The sequence below is a fragment of the Uranotaenia lowii genome, chromosome 3, assembly GCF_029784155.1.
Source record: "Uranotaenia lowii strain MFRU-FL chromosome 3, ASM2978415v1, whole genome shotgun sequence".
NCBI classification, from domain to species: Eukaryota; Metazoa; Arthropoda; class Insecta; order Diptera; family Culicidae; genus Uranotaenia; species Uranotaenia lowii.
Genome location: NC_073693.1, coordinates 152,228,254 through 152,245,772, shown reverse-complemented (window position 1 = coordinate 152,245,772; position 17,519 = coordinate 152,228,254). Strand labels below are relative to the sequence as shown.

Here is a 17,519-nt window from a genome sequence, read left to right as displayed (position 1 = left end):
CTACCATTTTCAATTAAATAATTTCAAAATATTGCAAGTGTAAATGAAATATAGCTTAAAACATAAATATGCGCATTTAGCCTGCCGGTTTCGGAAATCGGCTATTTTGACTTCTTATATTATAAAATTATTTCCACAAAAACTGTAAGAGATTTTAACAGAAAAAATGCTCTAACGTATAGAAAACAGATGTCCGCTCATGTGCATATAGTTTTCAGACTCCTATCTATCGGAATATGGGAGAAAATGAGGGTTTTCCTTAATATGCGCATATAGCCCGCCTCTCCCCTAAACGGACAATTATCAAATCAAAATTGAAATTATTTTCAAGGAAATTTTTTTTCCCGATTTTGTCAGATACCCTGTTTTGTCAGCCCTAAATTCAAGATGGGGCTGACAAAATCGGAACAATACTGTATAGCTTTAAAAGTTGTCTACTATAATCCAATAATTTTATTGCTGTTGTATAACGGCTCTTAATTTATGTTCGTGTTGAGTAAGTGATATAAAAATATGCTAGCAATCTATTCAACAAAAAATCATTTTAATTAAAAAAAAACACACAGAACTTCTAGGATAAATTTTCAAATTTTTTATACCACCAATGATTATTCAAACAATTGAGCTGTTAAGCTGATTTGCCCGGTTTCCTGCACCTCTTTTAATATGTGTTCAATATTTTTCGATGAAACGCAAATTTGTATTCAGAAGAGCCCCGCGTATCCGAGGTAGGTGCGAAACCGGGCACCTCGGATAAGCGATATCAAGGGTAACGCAAAAATCTATCTTTTTCCTTCAGTTTTGAATATAACCCTGGATCATAGCTCGGTAAATAAATAAATAAATAAGATCTTGATAATATGAACCAAGTGCTTCGTACTACTCGGGGTTCTATTGTATTTGGTTTTGGGAAACAATGATAATTTGTTTTTATAATTTAACAGAATATACCGGCAGGGGAGATCCAAGCAAGCTTTGGTCGAGAGCGCTCGTGAAATTTATTGCCCTTGAATTTTCGGAGAAAATAAAATTATTAATAATTATTTCTTACTTATTGTAGTGAAGTCCGGTTTACCCGAAAAGTTTTTCGTCTGATTGCAGTAATGGAGAAAATGTTTTCTCTCCCCGAGTTGAATTCCGAATCGGTGTCGTACGTTATGGTTCTCCTGTTTCAAAAAAGACATAGGGGAACATGCCCTATTATGCACCACCTAAGCGAATCGCTGATTTTCTACGCATTCCACGTTCAAATTGTGTTAAAAATGGGTGAAATCGTTGAAGAAAAGTGTTTTTTATAAATGCACAAAACTGTGATGCAAATACGCGCCGCTGTGTATTCAATACGCGCCTAGCAGCCAAACACACCCGAAAGCAGCCGAAGACCGATAACACACCAATACTTAAAGACACTTTGAATGAAAAGATAATCAACATGGACTAATCAAAATTTAAAAAAAAATTAAAAGAAGATTTTTTAGGCACGCTCAAAATATGGTTTAAGACTTTTTGTTCATTTTCGAAGAAAATTGGCCTTTTTGAAAAATTAATGCTATTTTCAGCCTACTACGATTGGCGCGTTATAACGAGCGCGTGGGGCGTGATAGAATATACCTATAGACAGTGTTCGGCACAAAAACGCTAATCCGCTTATCGCTAGTTAGTCCGATAACTTTTTGTTAGCGGTTTAGTTTTGCCGCTAAATTTTGATGGAGCTAGCGAATTAAAAAGTTCCGCTATATTTTGGTTCCGCTAAATGAAGACCGCTAGCTTCCATTTATTTGTTTCAAATTCACGAATTATTACTGATAGAAATAAACTTTTTGTCATTTGACAATTTGAAGAGACATCGGGTATCATTCTTTCACCAATATGTGTTCTAAGTGAAAATGGTCACTTCGAATGGTCTCAGGGCAGGAGTGCCTCTTACAGATTAACTTTTTTTTTCGCTTTAAATTCTTCTTTTCTCAACATTCTTAAAAAAATAATTCAATCAAGGCAATCGGCAAGTTTCATAAATGTACGAATCGTGCTGAAAAAATCCACTTTTTACAACTTGTTTTAAGTGTATGAGATATTTACTTTTCATTATACAGTTTTTTACTGATATTTCAAATCAAGACTTCGGATGTTCAACATGGTTTTCTCAAGAAACGCTCAACCGTAACGAACCTAACAGAGTTTGTATCGAGAACCTCGCAGTGGATGATGCAAGGTTTTCAAGTTGACGCAATATTCACTGACATGTCCAAAGCCTTTGATGTAATTAATATAAACGCTCTACTGTCGGTATTATGCAAGAATGGAATAACCGGATCCTGTCTCCAATGGATTCGTTCGTACCTGATCGAAAGAACGCAATACGTCAAACTGGAGAACGTGAGATCTAGTACTTTCTCGGTCAACAGTGGTGTTCCACAAGGGAGTCACTTGGGACCCCTTCTTTTCATCGCTGTTATGAACGAATTTCCTTAAGTGCTGACTGATGTGTTCGCGCTGGTTTATGCCGATGATTTGAAAATGTTTTTACCTTTTCGTCACCCGAAGGATTGCGTGACTCTGCAAAACGCCTTGCACAGATTCACAGAGTGTTGCAGTAGATTCGGCCTAAAGATCAATTCCTCGAAATGCAACGTGATAACATTTTCCCGGAAAATAAGCAATATCACTTATGAATACCACTTAGAAAACGATTTCATCATTGCTCGGCAAAGCTCAGTAAAAGACTTAGGAGTGGAGTTGGACGCGGAGTTAACTTTTTCAAAACACATCGAAAAAGTTGTAGCAAAGGCCAATTCTATGTTCGGAATGGTTAGTAGAATCTGTCACGAGCTGGATAATCCCTACACGATTGTTTCTATCTATACTGGATTAGTTAGGACCGTCATTGAATATGCTGGCATTGTGTGGCGACCGTACCACAACATACACAACAACAGACTAGAGAGAGTTCAGAAGAAGTTCTTGAAATACGCTTTGAGAAACCTTGGGTGGCAAGCAGAAATGCCGGAGTATCGAGTCTTGTGCATGCTGGTAGGTTTGGAAACACTGGAAACCCGAAGAAAATCGATCGACGCACTGTTTCTAAAGGACTTAATCTGTGGAAGATATTACTCGCCGTATTTATTATCATGTATATCTCCGTAAGAAGGCCGCAGCAGTTTACGAAGCGTAAGGCCGTTTCAACTAGCTAATCGCATCCAGAATTAGGTCAGAAACGAACCAATGTACCGAATGATGGCATTTTACAACACAAACGTCGATATTATTCAACTAAGCATGTCCAGAGAACAAATCAAAAGTAGAATTGTGCAGTGCTCTTTTACAAATTAACAATTACTGTAGTTATTAAGTGTCATTTTTATTATAGAATAAGATAAAGGGCTGAAGCCTAGGATCTAATCAATAAAACAAAACATAAAACAAATCAGGTTAAATAAAAATAAGATAAAATCACCATAGCATGAATTTGCATTTTTATTTCATTTAGTTTTAAAAGTTCCACTCTTGGCAATGCTCCTTTCATAAGAATTTTGTATTTCTATTTTAAAAGTTTGAAAAAAGTGAATCCTGGTTAAAGATTTTTATCAGATTTTAAAACAATTTGCACTATGTTTGTATTTGAGCAACCGGATTGAGATGCATAATCCATGCTGGTGCCATGCTGTCTATGCTATTGTTAAACAACAGTTAGCGATTAGCGATTAGCGATTAGCGATTAGCGCTTTAAGCTTGAAGCGATAACTTTTTCAGCTCATTTAGCGGTTTTAATTAGCGATCGCTAAAAGTGAATGAGTTAGCGATTTAATTAGCGCCGCTAATTTTTCAATTAGCGATGCCGAACACTGCCTATAAATAGCATACCTTAGCGAGTTCAATATGATTTTTAAGCATAAAATCATAGTTAAGATTCTCCTATATCGATGTGTAAGAAAATATTGTCTTATTCGTTTTTCTCTGCTTGGTGACACCTTATTGAAAGTGTTTTAAAATTTAGATTGAAATTAAGAAAAATCTAAATTGTGAAATTGTTACGACACAGGGGCATTTTAAGGAAAAATTCATACTTGCCATGACCAATCACAGCATTTAAAACAAATTCGTAATATTTTGCAAGCTAAAAATGTTACAGATTCTTCAAAACAAGGGTGGCGCGTATTAGCCACATGGGGCGTTATATGAACTTTTCCCCTACACCGTCTTAGCCGATTTAGGCATAACATACTGAATAAATAACGTTGACAACTTAAGATTAACATTTAACACCCAGTACCGAGATGGGAATCGAACCCATGCCATCAGTGGGCTAGCGATTACCGCTTACCACGCTAACCACTTGACTACCGGGACGTACAAACTACTTCATTGCTGTTTCCGATTCGTTTCGCAGGCGTTAATTTTATCAAAGTGCGTGGAGTGGGAAGTAAAGTAACTAGGGTGAAAAGTCGAAGTCTGATTAAAGTGCGGCATCCTAATTTGCATTGCAACAACAGTGCAAGTTCCTGTGTAGCGTTTAATTTTGAAGGACTACAGTATTTTTTTGAAATTGTGAACCACCCGCGCAACATGTTTTCATAATAATCAATCGATGCGAAATTTTCCAAAATTTCGTTCCTGCACACAGAAAATTTTTTTGACTACCACGTGTCACTGAAAACTGCAACCTTTAAAATAAATCCCCTGTTATTAACAAAACCTGTAATTTTAAATTTGTTTCCTTGAAAGTTAACGAAGAATCATTTATTATTACAGCAAATGTACTGTAAAAAAGTTGTACACGAAAAATCAAGTGTCACGTAATCATGTTTTCGACCTGTAAAATTACGGTAAATGTCCTGCTCCTTTTTGTTACAGGACATTTGCGTAATTTTACAGGAAATAATTTTGGCTGTGCAATATTGCAAAAACGCACATATATTTACGTCTCCGTAACTATTGATTCAGCTACGGGGAAGTTAAAACGTACCCCGTGCATTTTCATTCGTTTCGTGCAGTCGTGTCGAAGTGTTTTGGTGTGAACGTACCGTATCGCCTACTTCAACAATTTCACTGGGTGTGAATGGATAACGATTATGAAAAACGAATCTAGACTGCTACAGAAATTGAAAGCTAAGCTACTTTTCCTTATTTTTGATTTTTTTTGCTTTGAAAGATTATTTTGAAGGGCACGCTCATATTTTTTTAACCAGAAATGATTGTTTTTCATACATTTTTTGGGATTTTAAGTAGAACTGCTAAAATTGTTGTTTTTTAACCGTGTTGAATTGTTGAATTTTAACCATTTTCCGAGTTCATGAAGAAATTTTTGATTATGGTTGAAATTCAACAAAAAAATGTGTGAAAAAACAGTCGCCATATTTGCAATCGTTTGTGTTTGAGTTGTTTTTGGCTCCGCGTTGGACTTAATTTCATATAAATCTCCTGAAATACATGATAATATTTACTGTAACTGTAAGTATTTGCTTGACAATACCCTTAAGTTCAATTTTTAGTAATTGTGTTCAGATTGATCACCAACATCACTCCTCTTCAAAATTCAATTTTCAGGCGAGAGTTGTGAACCAACTATGGGTTATCTGGAGTCGGAAGCAGCAGCAGTCCAGCCGAAAACAGAAATTCGACGGTTGATTCAACGAAATCATAACTTTATATGCCCCCAGCCGCCGTCACGTCTTAGGGTAAGTACATGACATTTTGGAAATCTCTTTGAACTGTTCCGAGATTAATAACTATGTTAAATTAATTACAGAATGTTCCGGAACTCCCTACGTTTGCTGCATCAGAAGGTTCCGAAATAAAGCTAGGAATCACCGACACTAGAATCACAGCAGAGCGGGAAGCTGAACATTCCAGGAAAGGCAGCAGCACATCATCCGTAACTGTGGTAGCAGTGGCCGACGCAATCATTCCCCCGGCCGGCTAAACTTTTTTCCGACAATGCAATTTAGTAGTGCCAGTAGACCTGGCACTTTTATACCAGCATCAAGCAGATACCGGTGAAAGCAAACTTAAAGTTGATGTTAAATATAAAAAAAATCTGTTGAAAATCTGATTGATTGATTTCTTTAATTCTGTTTCCTGTGTTGAAGTCGATTTATATCTAAAAATGAATATTTTCTGCTAATTTCGTCCCATTTTTACTTTTTCGATCATGCTTGAAAAATAACCATTATCCAAGTTCTCAGTGAAATCTCATTTTATCAGTTTTCTGTGAAAACTCATAAAACGACTTGATCCACAAAACTGCCATTATGGTTATTTTTCAAACATTTATGGTTCAATGTGGCCCAGCGTGGGTGGCACGTTTGAAGTTTATTAAAAAAAATTAAAATTATTTTCTTTATACACTAAAAAGTATTAAACTACAAAAATGTGAGGCAAAGATTGGCAACGAGCCGCAAATTTTTTCAAAAAAAACTTTCTGCAAAACTTTACCAAAATTCAACATGCTTTCAAATTGCTCCATTTGATTCTTTATTCCACGTTTTTAGTGGTTATTTGTTATTTCTCTTCAATAGTGGTTTCGAGAATTAGTGATGTGTTAAAGATTTTAGTGAGGGAAACTGCTAGCTTGTAGGAAATTCGAATGATTGCTTTTCTAATTATTTGAGAGTTCATAATTCTATTTAGATTTTCTAATTACAACACCTCGTAGATATTATTAGGAGTTACCTTAGTAAATGTCGAGAAGCATAGGAAGTGTAGGTCAACCAAAATCGCACCATTTTCCAAAATTGGTTCCTGATTCAAACCTCTCCCATTCTTAAACAACCCTTACTCAGATACTTGAATATAAATTCGCAGACCTATTGACAGTTTCCAAAGCTGGTGATACTAACTTATCGTTGTTTCAGAGTTTTTCAAAACAAGTTTTTGAAGAAAACTGGAATAACAGATCTGCTGTGTGGTAGCGGCTTAGAGAATACTAAGACTGGGATACTGGTCCTCGTCGCACAGTGGGGCAGACCTGACCAATCGATGGTCAAAACCTCACAATTTTTTTAAATCAAATCCTACTGGTTTGAATTCTTCTGAAAAGTTGTTCATCTGATCAAAATCCTTAATTTGATGTAACTTTTTTTTCATCTAGATGTTGTGTAATTTGATCTAGATAACTTTGTTTAGCAGATTTTCCTTATCAAGTTGGAGGCTACTTCAAGTCGATCGGCGTGAAAATGATCATGTAAGGGTTTTTAGGACCGTTAATAAGTAAAATGATGTTTTAAGATCCCTCCTCTCACAAGAATCGGGGGTCCCCATACAAATTTTACCTGAATATCTACAAAACTCTTGAATAAATAATGCAAATGGACCCAAATTTGTCAAGAAAGAAATGCATGTTCTAACGCTCGTTTGAAACCAATCTATTCTGGAAGAAGGAGATTTCATAGAGATGGTAAAAATTTCTACATTTCAAAAAACTAACGAAGCAACCACAAAAGATCTTACAACTGGTAGGAACCTGACAAGGAACAAATCAAGCAAATTGAACCAAATTAAACCGAATTTGACATCTGAGGATTTCGGGGTACGACAAATCGTTTATTATGATAGCTTAAAACTCATTCCATCTATGAAACGAATGCTTCCATACAAATTAAATATGAAAAATATGAACGGAATTTTGTTCTAAGTGTCATGTCAGTTTGATCAGTGGTAACAGCACAAATAAGTTTAGATAATAAAGCCATAAACTCATATTGGTACCTTATATAAGTAGCTAATTGATCAAGTAGGTTGTTACTCAATATGACAGCAAAAAACATGGTTGCATCGTTTTTTTTAAATATCCAAACATTCAGTGTGTAAATAAGATCTCTACATTTTATAGAAAAAAATGTTGAATAAAAAATTAAGTTAGTCAACAGACAGGTACTAAACATCGGACCGAAAAGGATTTTAGAAGGTTATAGAAATTTCATATCCCAAAAAATCTTATCTGTTTGCCTGTAGATGAATATGACTTTTAAAAATCAAAATAGTATTATCAAACTAAGAGAAAAAAAAATTTGAAAAAAAATAAATTTGAAAATTTTAAATTCGATTGAGTTCAAGTTTTTCTAGCAAAAACCATTATCAAAAGCAATTCCACAAGTACGAAAATTGTCCAAAAACATGTTTCACCAAAACGTAAATAACTTTTGAATAGGCAAAAAGTGGCAACTAGTTTTTGTTTTGTTGGATAGCTGAGACTTCCATTTCAATGTTCGAGTAGAAATGAGAGTGGGGTAACGTGGGGTAATATGTTTTCCAGATGTCCCAATATGATGAAAATTCGTAATTTTTTAACGTTATACGTTTGTGCGCGTAAAAAAATTACGATTTTTTTTCAATTCTTCAACCTCCAACCAAATAAATTTCATATTATTCTGAACACATCCATGATATTTTTTTTTATTTCTTCAAGAAATAAAATTTTAGTGGAGTATTGAAAATATTTTTTTGTTTTTGCGATAAAATGCAACAGCATCAAACCCCAACTTCACCTACGCAGATAATTGTATGAAGCAACGAATTTTAAGTTTTGTTTGACAGATTTGTGATCGGTGTAATGTCCAGTTTCTGAAAAGCATAAATTTATGATGAGTTTTTGAAATTTACAAAAAGGTGTTTTGGCCAAGCTTTCAAAGGTCCTGCCCCACTGTGCGTCGTAAGAGGCGACTTATCCAGTACTTTCCATATGCGTCAGTCATTCTTCAAATGCGACTATCACATTGGGAGGGGGGAAAACTGGGATTGGTCACAATTTTTGCACATAACATTCAGAGACACATGTCTATTCGACGTTTTAGGACGGATTGAATTGCATCAACTTCTGCATGTTCTTTGTAATTTTTGGAGTTCCAAGCCAAAAGCATGGATCACTTTAAATCTGGACACATTGAAAAGGGTCTATCTCGGAGCTATGTAAACTAAATAAAAATACTTTGTACTCAAAATTTAGGGGTTTTATTGCACTTTAAAGGAAAAATAATAAGAAAAAATATTCCGATTATGTTTTGATGAAATTTCGAACAATTGGTCGAGTACCACTCATCATAGTTTGGACACCCTATTCGCTGACCACAGCAACCATTCTGTTCCACAATCTCATCATCTCTGTTGCATTTCGAGTCGTCCTACCATTCTTCTTCATCTTCTGCTTGACAGTTGCCCAAAATTTTTCGATAGGACGGGATTGAGGGCAGTTGAGTGGGTTGATGTCCTTTTCGACAAAATCCATCCGTTGTCCCGATACCACTGTAGTACCTCTTTGCTGTAGTGGCAGCTTCCCAAATCTGGCGAAAACTTAACTGGTGGATTTTTGGCCAGGAAGCCGCACAAAATCCATCTTCACGTACGTTTCGTCATCCATGAGTGAGGATACATCCGTCGTACTTCGTTAGAACCTTGTTGTATAACTTCTGGGCCCGTTCTTTGGCTTCTACATTCTTCTTCAATGTCTGGTTTGATTGCTTACTGGCCCGATAAGGGGCCGTTCTAATATTACGTAACGCAATTTTCGAGTATTTTCAACCCCCCCCCCCCCCTCTCCCCTACGTAACACAATCGTCTCAAAATTTCTAAGCTAAATCCACAAAGCGTAACAAACAGCTTTACCTCCTCCCCTTAAAAGCGCTAAGTTATATTTGAATGGTCCCTAAGATCGTATACCTCCGCGCAGACGAATCCTTCTGACGGTGCACCGGTCGGCATTGAATTTCTTGGCGATGTCATAGTCCGACTGCCCTGGGTTTACCTAGACCGTTCTCAACACCTTCAAATGCAGTTTAGCTTCCGATCCTTAGGTCCACTATAACGTTTGGTATGAACCTGCCGATCGATAGTATGCATCTTATGGAAACGTTTGAAAGCGCTGCACACGGTCGATTTAACCATCTTTACAGATTTCGCGATTTTTGAACCCGACCACGTCGGGTTCTGACGTGGGTGCCCAAAACAATTTTTCGTTTCGCGGCTTCTATCACGTGTACTTTTTTGGAGCAAAACGAAACGTAATGAAATTTTCAGCACTGATAGAGGAAACATTTCCGAACAAAGTACTGTCAAAACAGTCCAGATCCGGCAACTAGGAGCGCTATGGTATAATAAAAAGTGCGTTCAGATTCTAGATGATCCATGCTTTAGCTCTATGTCCTGTATGGGTGCGAGCGCTGGGGCTAAAGTTTGATTTTTGTTCCGTTCCAATCAGCGAGCAGATTGGTAAAACGGATGAGACAGTAATAGGGACACAAGAAACACGGATAAAAGTTTTATATTTTAAACATTTCCCAACTTCCCCAACACTTTTAAACTTTCACTTTTTTCACAGGTAAAACACAAATACACACCTATTCGGGAATTCGTCAAATTTTCCAAAACCATAATCACCCCTATTCTTGTTTAAGGCGTATCTGAGTTTCGATCGAACGAATACTTTTGAACAAATGCAAAAAAGTCATTCTTGTTTTCATTCGAACGCGATACGTTCGAAGTTGGTGTTACCCGATCAAATTTGAAATTTCGAAGTCCGGATGACGTTTCTCGCCAGTCAATTGAACGTAAACAGAGCATTTCCAATGCGGTTATTTTTTCAAACAGCGGCGAGAAATTTTTGAGAAATTTGGCAATAGTCGGAAGCAGAAAATCAGTTCCCTGTTTCCAGCAGGGGATTTTGGCTGCATTATTATTATTTTCAACCGCAAAACAAAAACTTTATAGCCCGACTTTACAAACTTTTTCTTTAAATGCGTGAGATTTGCGTTTTCAATCGATAAATGAAAAAAATTACGCCGAGAGGAAGAGGGAAAGGTAGGAAAACGATTAACTTTTTAAACTAAATTTTTTTCCCGTTCCCAACATATTGTTACTTTGAAGCAATCGGTTTCGTAATATTGGCTCACATTTATTTCGTTATTTTGAACCAATTGGTTTTAATTTCAATAATTGCTTCAAACGGTCATGATTCGCAGTATCAGACTAGTGTTTGTCAGCATATAGACAAAATACGTTCGAACGAAAAAGGGAGTGCAACGTTTTGTTCGTTCTAACGATGTTCGAAAGATCGAACTGTTCTCATTCGTTCGAACGAAATCAAGAATGCGATATTGCGAAACTTTCGAACAAATATCATTCGATCGAAAACGAGAATAAGGATGAATATTTTTAACACCACTGAAAATTTCAGCTAAAACGTTTTTCAGCACTATTCTAGTTTCATCGAATATGGTGGCCTTTAATCAGAGTTTCACTTGAATTTCAATTGAAAGAATAAGACAATCGCGAAAATTTTCTACGGACAAAAAAAATGCGTGCGTTTAGATCAAGTCAACGCCTACTAGGGTGGTCTAACCGGTTTTACCGAAACCGGTAAAACCGGTAAAACCGCCCATTTTCCAATATCGGAAATACCGACTTTTGGGACGGTAAAAAACCGGGATTTCCGGTAAATTTTTCATCAACTTTTCATCATCTTTTCATCAACGGCACTGTAATAAAATTGACACAGCTAAATGTTTTTTTACCAAATATGTATGAGTACAAATACTTATGTTTTGTTCAATCAGTTTCAAACTCTAAGCTCAATAAACCTTGCTACAAGGTTTAAATATGTGAGACGTGAGATATGATTGTTGCTCAAACTTGCCGATATACTTAAATTAAAGCTAGAGTGGCGTTTAAAAAAGCATTGACAAGCTGCCATCTCTCACTCAGATGAAATATTTTCATGAAACTTTACACATTTCAGTTCAGCTATCGAACTAACACTTCACAACATTTCAAGACTGTACGTACAAGTGAACAATGACTGAAAAAAGAAACAGCTACAAGAAATTTAAGATTGCTTGATAATTATATCACAGTAGTTTTCTTTGAAAAACTGGAATTTGGTCAAAAGATGCGAACTTATTTTACAGGCCAAGTTTTTCAAAATCGTTCTAAACGGTGAAGGGCTTTCAAAAATTTAAAACCAAAAATGTTGATTAGAAACTTCCTACTTTGTTTTAAAAATTAAAATGTTTCAATAGAGCCAGCATTTAAACACATGTTGGAATATTTGTATGAAATTTCTCTATCTATATTTCAAGTTAATTGATGAAACTCTGTTGTTTTTATTTTTAATGCTGTTGAAGCATTTTCTTTTTCCGACAAAGCAGTAAAAAAGTTTTTATAAATTTGCAACAGTTTATAGCAACAAAGAGCGTATGGATCAGATCCAAACAACTATATTTATTGCTGAATTTTGACTGATTTTTAAAAAGATTTTCTATTCTATTTGTTTGTTTTAATTTTGGAAAGGCAAACATAATGCTATCACGACCTAGGTTGCGAGGAAAACATCCGTATTTAAGACAACAATAATCTGTAATTTTGTGAGTCAACCAAAAACTTTGTGACAGTGTTTGAGTTTTGTTTGGTAATTGATTAAGTCAAATTTCGTATCATTTTCATGAAAGACTATAAAAACTTTTACTAAATCTGTAAAATCTATTCTTCAATACTGTTCTACACAGTTTAGGACGAAAATTCGTCGCAAACTATATGAAACTTCTATTATTTCTGCATCCTCAATGTGAAATTAAAATAATAAAATGACGATGATAAATATCATGATTATCATGAGGGTGATGATAGCTTTAGTACAAAGTGATAGTTTAAAGGCTGAATGCAATATTTTTTAATTGAAAATGTTGCAAAATCTATTGCGTTATAAATTCTGCGCATTTTATGCCATTACAACTGCAATTAGACGAAACCTTTTCATGAATTCGATATATTTTGAAAAATACCGGTTTTACCGGTTTTATCGGTTTTGAAAATTCCAAATACCGAAATACCGGATTTGAAAAAAACCGGTAAATCCGACCACCCTAACGCCTACTCCTGATCTTTGCGTTGTTTTCTAAGCACTAAACACTAATTCGACGCATTCGAAGAAATGTCCAATTTTCTTAGAGCATATTTACTTTTCACAACCTTTTCTGATGGATTCGTCTGCGCGAAAGATTACGATCTACTAGCTAAAGGACGTGCCCGGAAGTTTCACAACAAGGTCCTAACGGAGTTCGACGGATGCCCCAGCTTACATGAAATCGTAATAGAAATGCTTATCCAAATCGACTATTAAGATATTTTCAATGATTATCGTAAACACGTTGGTATTGAGTGAACTTCTATCATTCATTTACGACAAGCTTTGCCCAAAAAAAGGTGAATTGGATAGCAGTTAAGTCAACTCGTAAATATGTCTGCTGCAGCCCGTGGCGTAGAGGATAGCCTTCAAGTCTTGTAAGCCAGCGGGCATGATATCGAATCCCGATACGGCATACATAGTACACTTTCTGGGTTTGGTGGTTTCAGCATTTGTAAGATGCTAGCCATCATATCTTCGAAAGATGTACGCTTAGAGCTAAGAAAACGAAATCTCTTCGAGGAAACAACAAGTTTCATCGATATCCTGTATGTGTTTGTTTCTTTTAAATGTCTTCAAAAAGTTGAGAATATCATTTTCAATAAGTTTGTCAGAGACAGCAAAGAGATTGGACCTACGGTTTAGAATTTAGATTTTTATTTCATTTCTTCTGATCTTCTATCCGTCTTTCATTTCAACTCTTTAACCCTCATCGATAAAGCCGCAACATAATTTCATAGAACCCGTTTTACTATTAAACTTTTTCGAAGACACCTAGAAGATAAAATGTACACAATAAATTTTTGCCCCGATTTCTGGCAAAAAACATTGCTGGAAACGTCCAGCAATCCAAATTTCTGCTGGGAACCAGTAAACATTCTCCATATTACTGATTTTTCCAGCACTTGATCTGTATTGCTGGAAAAACCAGCAATCGTTCTGTCAAACTTTGTTGTTTTGTCAGTTTTTTTTTCACTGCGTGTGAAGGCAGTTTGTCTTTTCAACAATGACGGTGACGGAGTTGCAAGGTGAAATTCTATTTGACAAATGATTTTTTAATAAATACGATTAACATTGTTTTCCTCCACATTCCAGCGATGGAACGATTAAACCAAGGGTCAGGTGGAGGAATATTCAAGGATTAGCGCACAGCGGCATCCCGCTGCCGAACGGATATTGATTATTTTAATTTAACCCTTTCCTTCCCACGAGGTTTTTCACGTTTTAAAAATAGAAATACTGATTTACAGCTTAAGTTCTAGAACAAAAGATGCATAATTTAAGCCTACTTTAATGATCTATTTGATAAATTTGGGTTCTGAGGTGGATCATATATGCTCCATTGGGAAGATAACAACACATAGGGTGCAAATGAAAAACAGGAAATAATTGCAAAAAAACATGGAATTTCATCACTTCATTCATCACAAACGAAAACGATCCTATTTGATGAAAAACTTCTTTGGTATACGCATCCCTCGAAAGTCTATTTATTGGAATATTTGAAATTTTCATTTTTGCCTTGAACAGCCTTGGCCGCCACGACACTTTGCGCAAGGAAAACAAAACATGCCGTTTTTCTAGAAAATCACGAACTTTTACAAATATTTCGAGACATGTGGTCATTTAAGCAGATGAAATAACTATCCTGAAGCAAACTTTTTTATTGACGAAAAGATTTTCTTGAGTTTTGATAAGAAGCTTCACAAGAAGAAAAGTACGTTTTGTTTCCAGTGTATCACCAGTGATCCACTCTACTTACTCAAAAATGTATATGTTTTAGTTGAAATCTAAGTAAAGCATCATTTGATTCTGCTTGCATAAGCAACTTTCTGCACGTCAGTAATTTTATTTGAAGGAAATTATAAAAACTTGTCAAGTTATTGAACAAAAAATGACGACTTGATTTAAATTCGAAAAAAAATCGACTTTATGTAGTTCTTGATCTGCCAAGCCAAATCTAGCGAACCGATTTGCTTCAAATTTCGTGCGATGTTTCTTCACTCATATCAACACATTCGGTAAAAAAATGGTGTTGATCCAAAGCGTCCAGTTCAAATGCGAGCTGTGCAATGTTGTGGATCACCTGTGCTACAATGGGAAGGAAAGGGTTAAATATGCCAATAAATTACACCTACGAATAATGAACACACACAAATTCGATTTATATGTACGTAACATGAAAATCATTGAAATTTGAAATTTAATTAGAATCCAATTATTTTCGGTTCTTTTAGAATACAATTTCTGATTTCCAGCACTTTAATTTTGCTGATTTTCCAGCTACTGAGTCTGCTGATCGTTTTAATTGCTGGAAAACCAGCGGGACAGAAACCAGCAAAATTTTGCTGGTTTCCAGCAATTAAAAATTTGCTGTGTAGAACAAAAAAGTTATAAAAATATGAACAAAATATTGTTTGTCTTTTGTTAGAAATATTTATATTTTTGGTCCCTCCCATCGATCGTCGCACACTTTTTTCAGTTATGATCAGATTTTATCCCTAATACCTACTTAGTCTAATCTGAATTTTAGGTGACTGCATCCCTTTTCTTCAATTTCTGCCAATGCATGTCCGCTAATTAGAATCTAATAGCTATTGGTAATATAAATTGTTCAATTTCTAAATGAACTAAGCGTAAACATATTTTTTCTCGTCAAAATCTTTCAAAATTGCCCATTCTCCATTTTTTGGGTATTTTTGCCCTGAAGTTAGGCGCCACCATTAAAATGTCTTCGAATATAAAACTTGGTGAATAAAATAGGGTACTACTGAGGATCAGTTAAATCAAAATAATATCTGCAAAGCAAAAAACTTCATACTGATTTGCTTCTAAAATTATGGAAGCTTAAATGAACGCATTCTTTACTGCTGTACAATCTTAAGGATTACGATTTTTTCAATTATTAAATCGCTGTCACCATTCACCCCAGTCAAGGGATGAATAAAATTTGCTGTTTAAAACTTCATTGTATAAAACAATCACAAGTTTTTCCTCTGTAGTTCGGTTCAGGTTTGCTTAACACCATCGGAACCAATTCGAGCGCTGAAGGAACCGCATTTAAAAAAAAAATGTTACGAAAGTTATCCAAAAACTGTTCTGATTCACCCCACTTTATGATATTTCTTTCATATTTTTTTAAATTGAAAAATAAATGTTTCTAATTGTTTTGGTTTGATAAATAAGTGTTATTTAATTTGTAGATAACTTGTAGATAAGATGCAGTATTTGTGGTGTATAAAAGCTGTTCGAGTGCATGTGTCGTTGACGAAGTGTTTTATGAGATCTTGTTTTTCTCAGTAAAATGTTTTATAACAAGTGACATATTAAAGCGATTAAACTACTCGAAAAGTTATTGAAATTCATAGAATAGAAAATTTTTTTGGTGCAAGAAGGACCAACAGTTACAGATAGAATTGATATAGCTATGTAGGAATTCTATTAAAATGTTAAGAATGATTATATATTAAATTTGTTTCATCTTCTAGATACGTGTATAAATTTTACAGGAACATATTTATCACCTCACTAATAACGTATGAATCACAGTTTTTTAACACTAGCGTAGCTTTCTCCCACATACAGACCACCGGCTGACTGTTTGGGTTTGTAATAGCTTTCTTCACCCTTAGACGATCCGGAAACCTTCTTCACTTGGATATCGATTCCTCCGTGATTGTCCGATTGATACTCAACAATTCGATGTCCGCCATCCGGCTCGACCAAAGTGTACAGACCCTTAACCTGATCGCCATCGCGATGTTCCCACTGGGATTTGTAATCTCCCGTGTGTCCATCTTTGACTCCGTACTCGAACTGATATAGTGGGTGGCTGTGCGTTTCGTGATGCTCCACATGATGAGGTTCGGGATCTGATTTGTATGGCAGAGCGAGGGCGATGGCGCCAAAACAAACGAGTATGGTAACGTGCTGAAATTATCCAATCAGATCCATGATATGGTAAGCGCGTGAGTGATTGGAAAATCATGATTGAATAATTGAGTACATTTGCTGGCTATTTACCTTGAGCATACTGCTTTTTGTGGGTGTGATTGATGGTTTGGTTACTTCTCAAAGATGGATGAGATCTGCCGAACTCTTTTGAACAACTGATGCAGATTTGAGCATAACAATCAATATTTATAGCCAAATGGAATGGAAACAAACGCAGCGAAATCGAAAAGTTTGGCAAACTGGCAAAATTGTAGAGATTGCATTTTTGAATTGGAGAAACATTCATTGTTAACCGTTCAAGTGGATTTCAGCAATTTTCATTTTTCTCATCTTCTTATTCAAATTTTGTGTTTATTTTTGGGGTCCAATTCATAAATTGATTGGAGCTTGAAGAGTTAACGGTTCGTTTAAAAATGGATTTTTTTCATCAACAGTTTTTTTTTAATAAATAGAGGTATTATTTTCATTATCATAATTTATCAACCCGCAAATCATACACCGACGTTGTTCGGCATCACTCACTGAAAAATTAAAACCGTATGTTTAATCTTTAACTCAGTAAAAGTTAGTGATCGCTTCAAAACTACTTAAATATTAATAAGTGTAAGCGATCGCTTACTTAAGCCGCTTATCAAGGCCGGATTAAAGGGGGGGCAAAAGGGGCAATTGCCCCGGG

At 35.5% G+C, this 17,519-nt stretch overlaps 1 protein-coding gene across 1 annotated transcript; it reads right to left on the bottom strand.

Moving 5' to 3' along the window:
- Nucleotides 1-16,175: 16,175 nt before the first annotated feature.
- On the bottom strand, nucleotides 16,176-16,991 carry LOC129754095 (cuticle protein 8-like). Its single transcript, XM_055749963.1, has 2 exons — nucleotides 16,913-16,991; nucleotides 16,176-16,819 (listed from the first exon to the last, which is right to left on the bottom strand). Exons 1-2 carry the CDS (start codon nucleotides 16,919-16,921, stop codon nucleotides 16,433-16,435), a joined length of 396 nt encoding a protein of 131 aa, XP_055605938.1. The 5' UTR covers nucleotides 16,922-16,991; the 3' UTR covers nucleotides 16,176-16,432.
- Nucleotides 16,992-17,519: the final 528 nt, after the last annotated feature.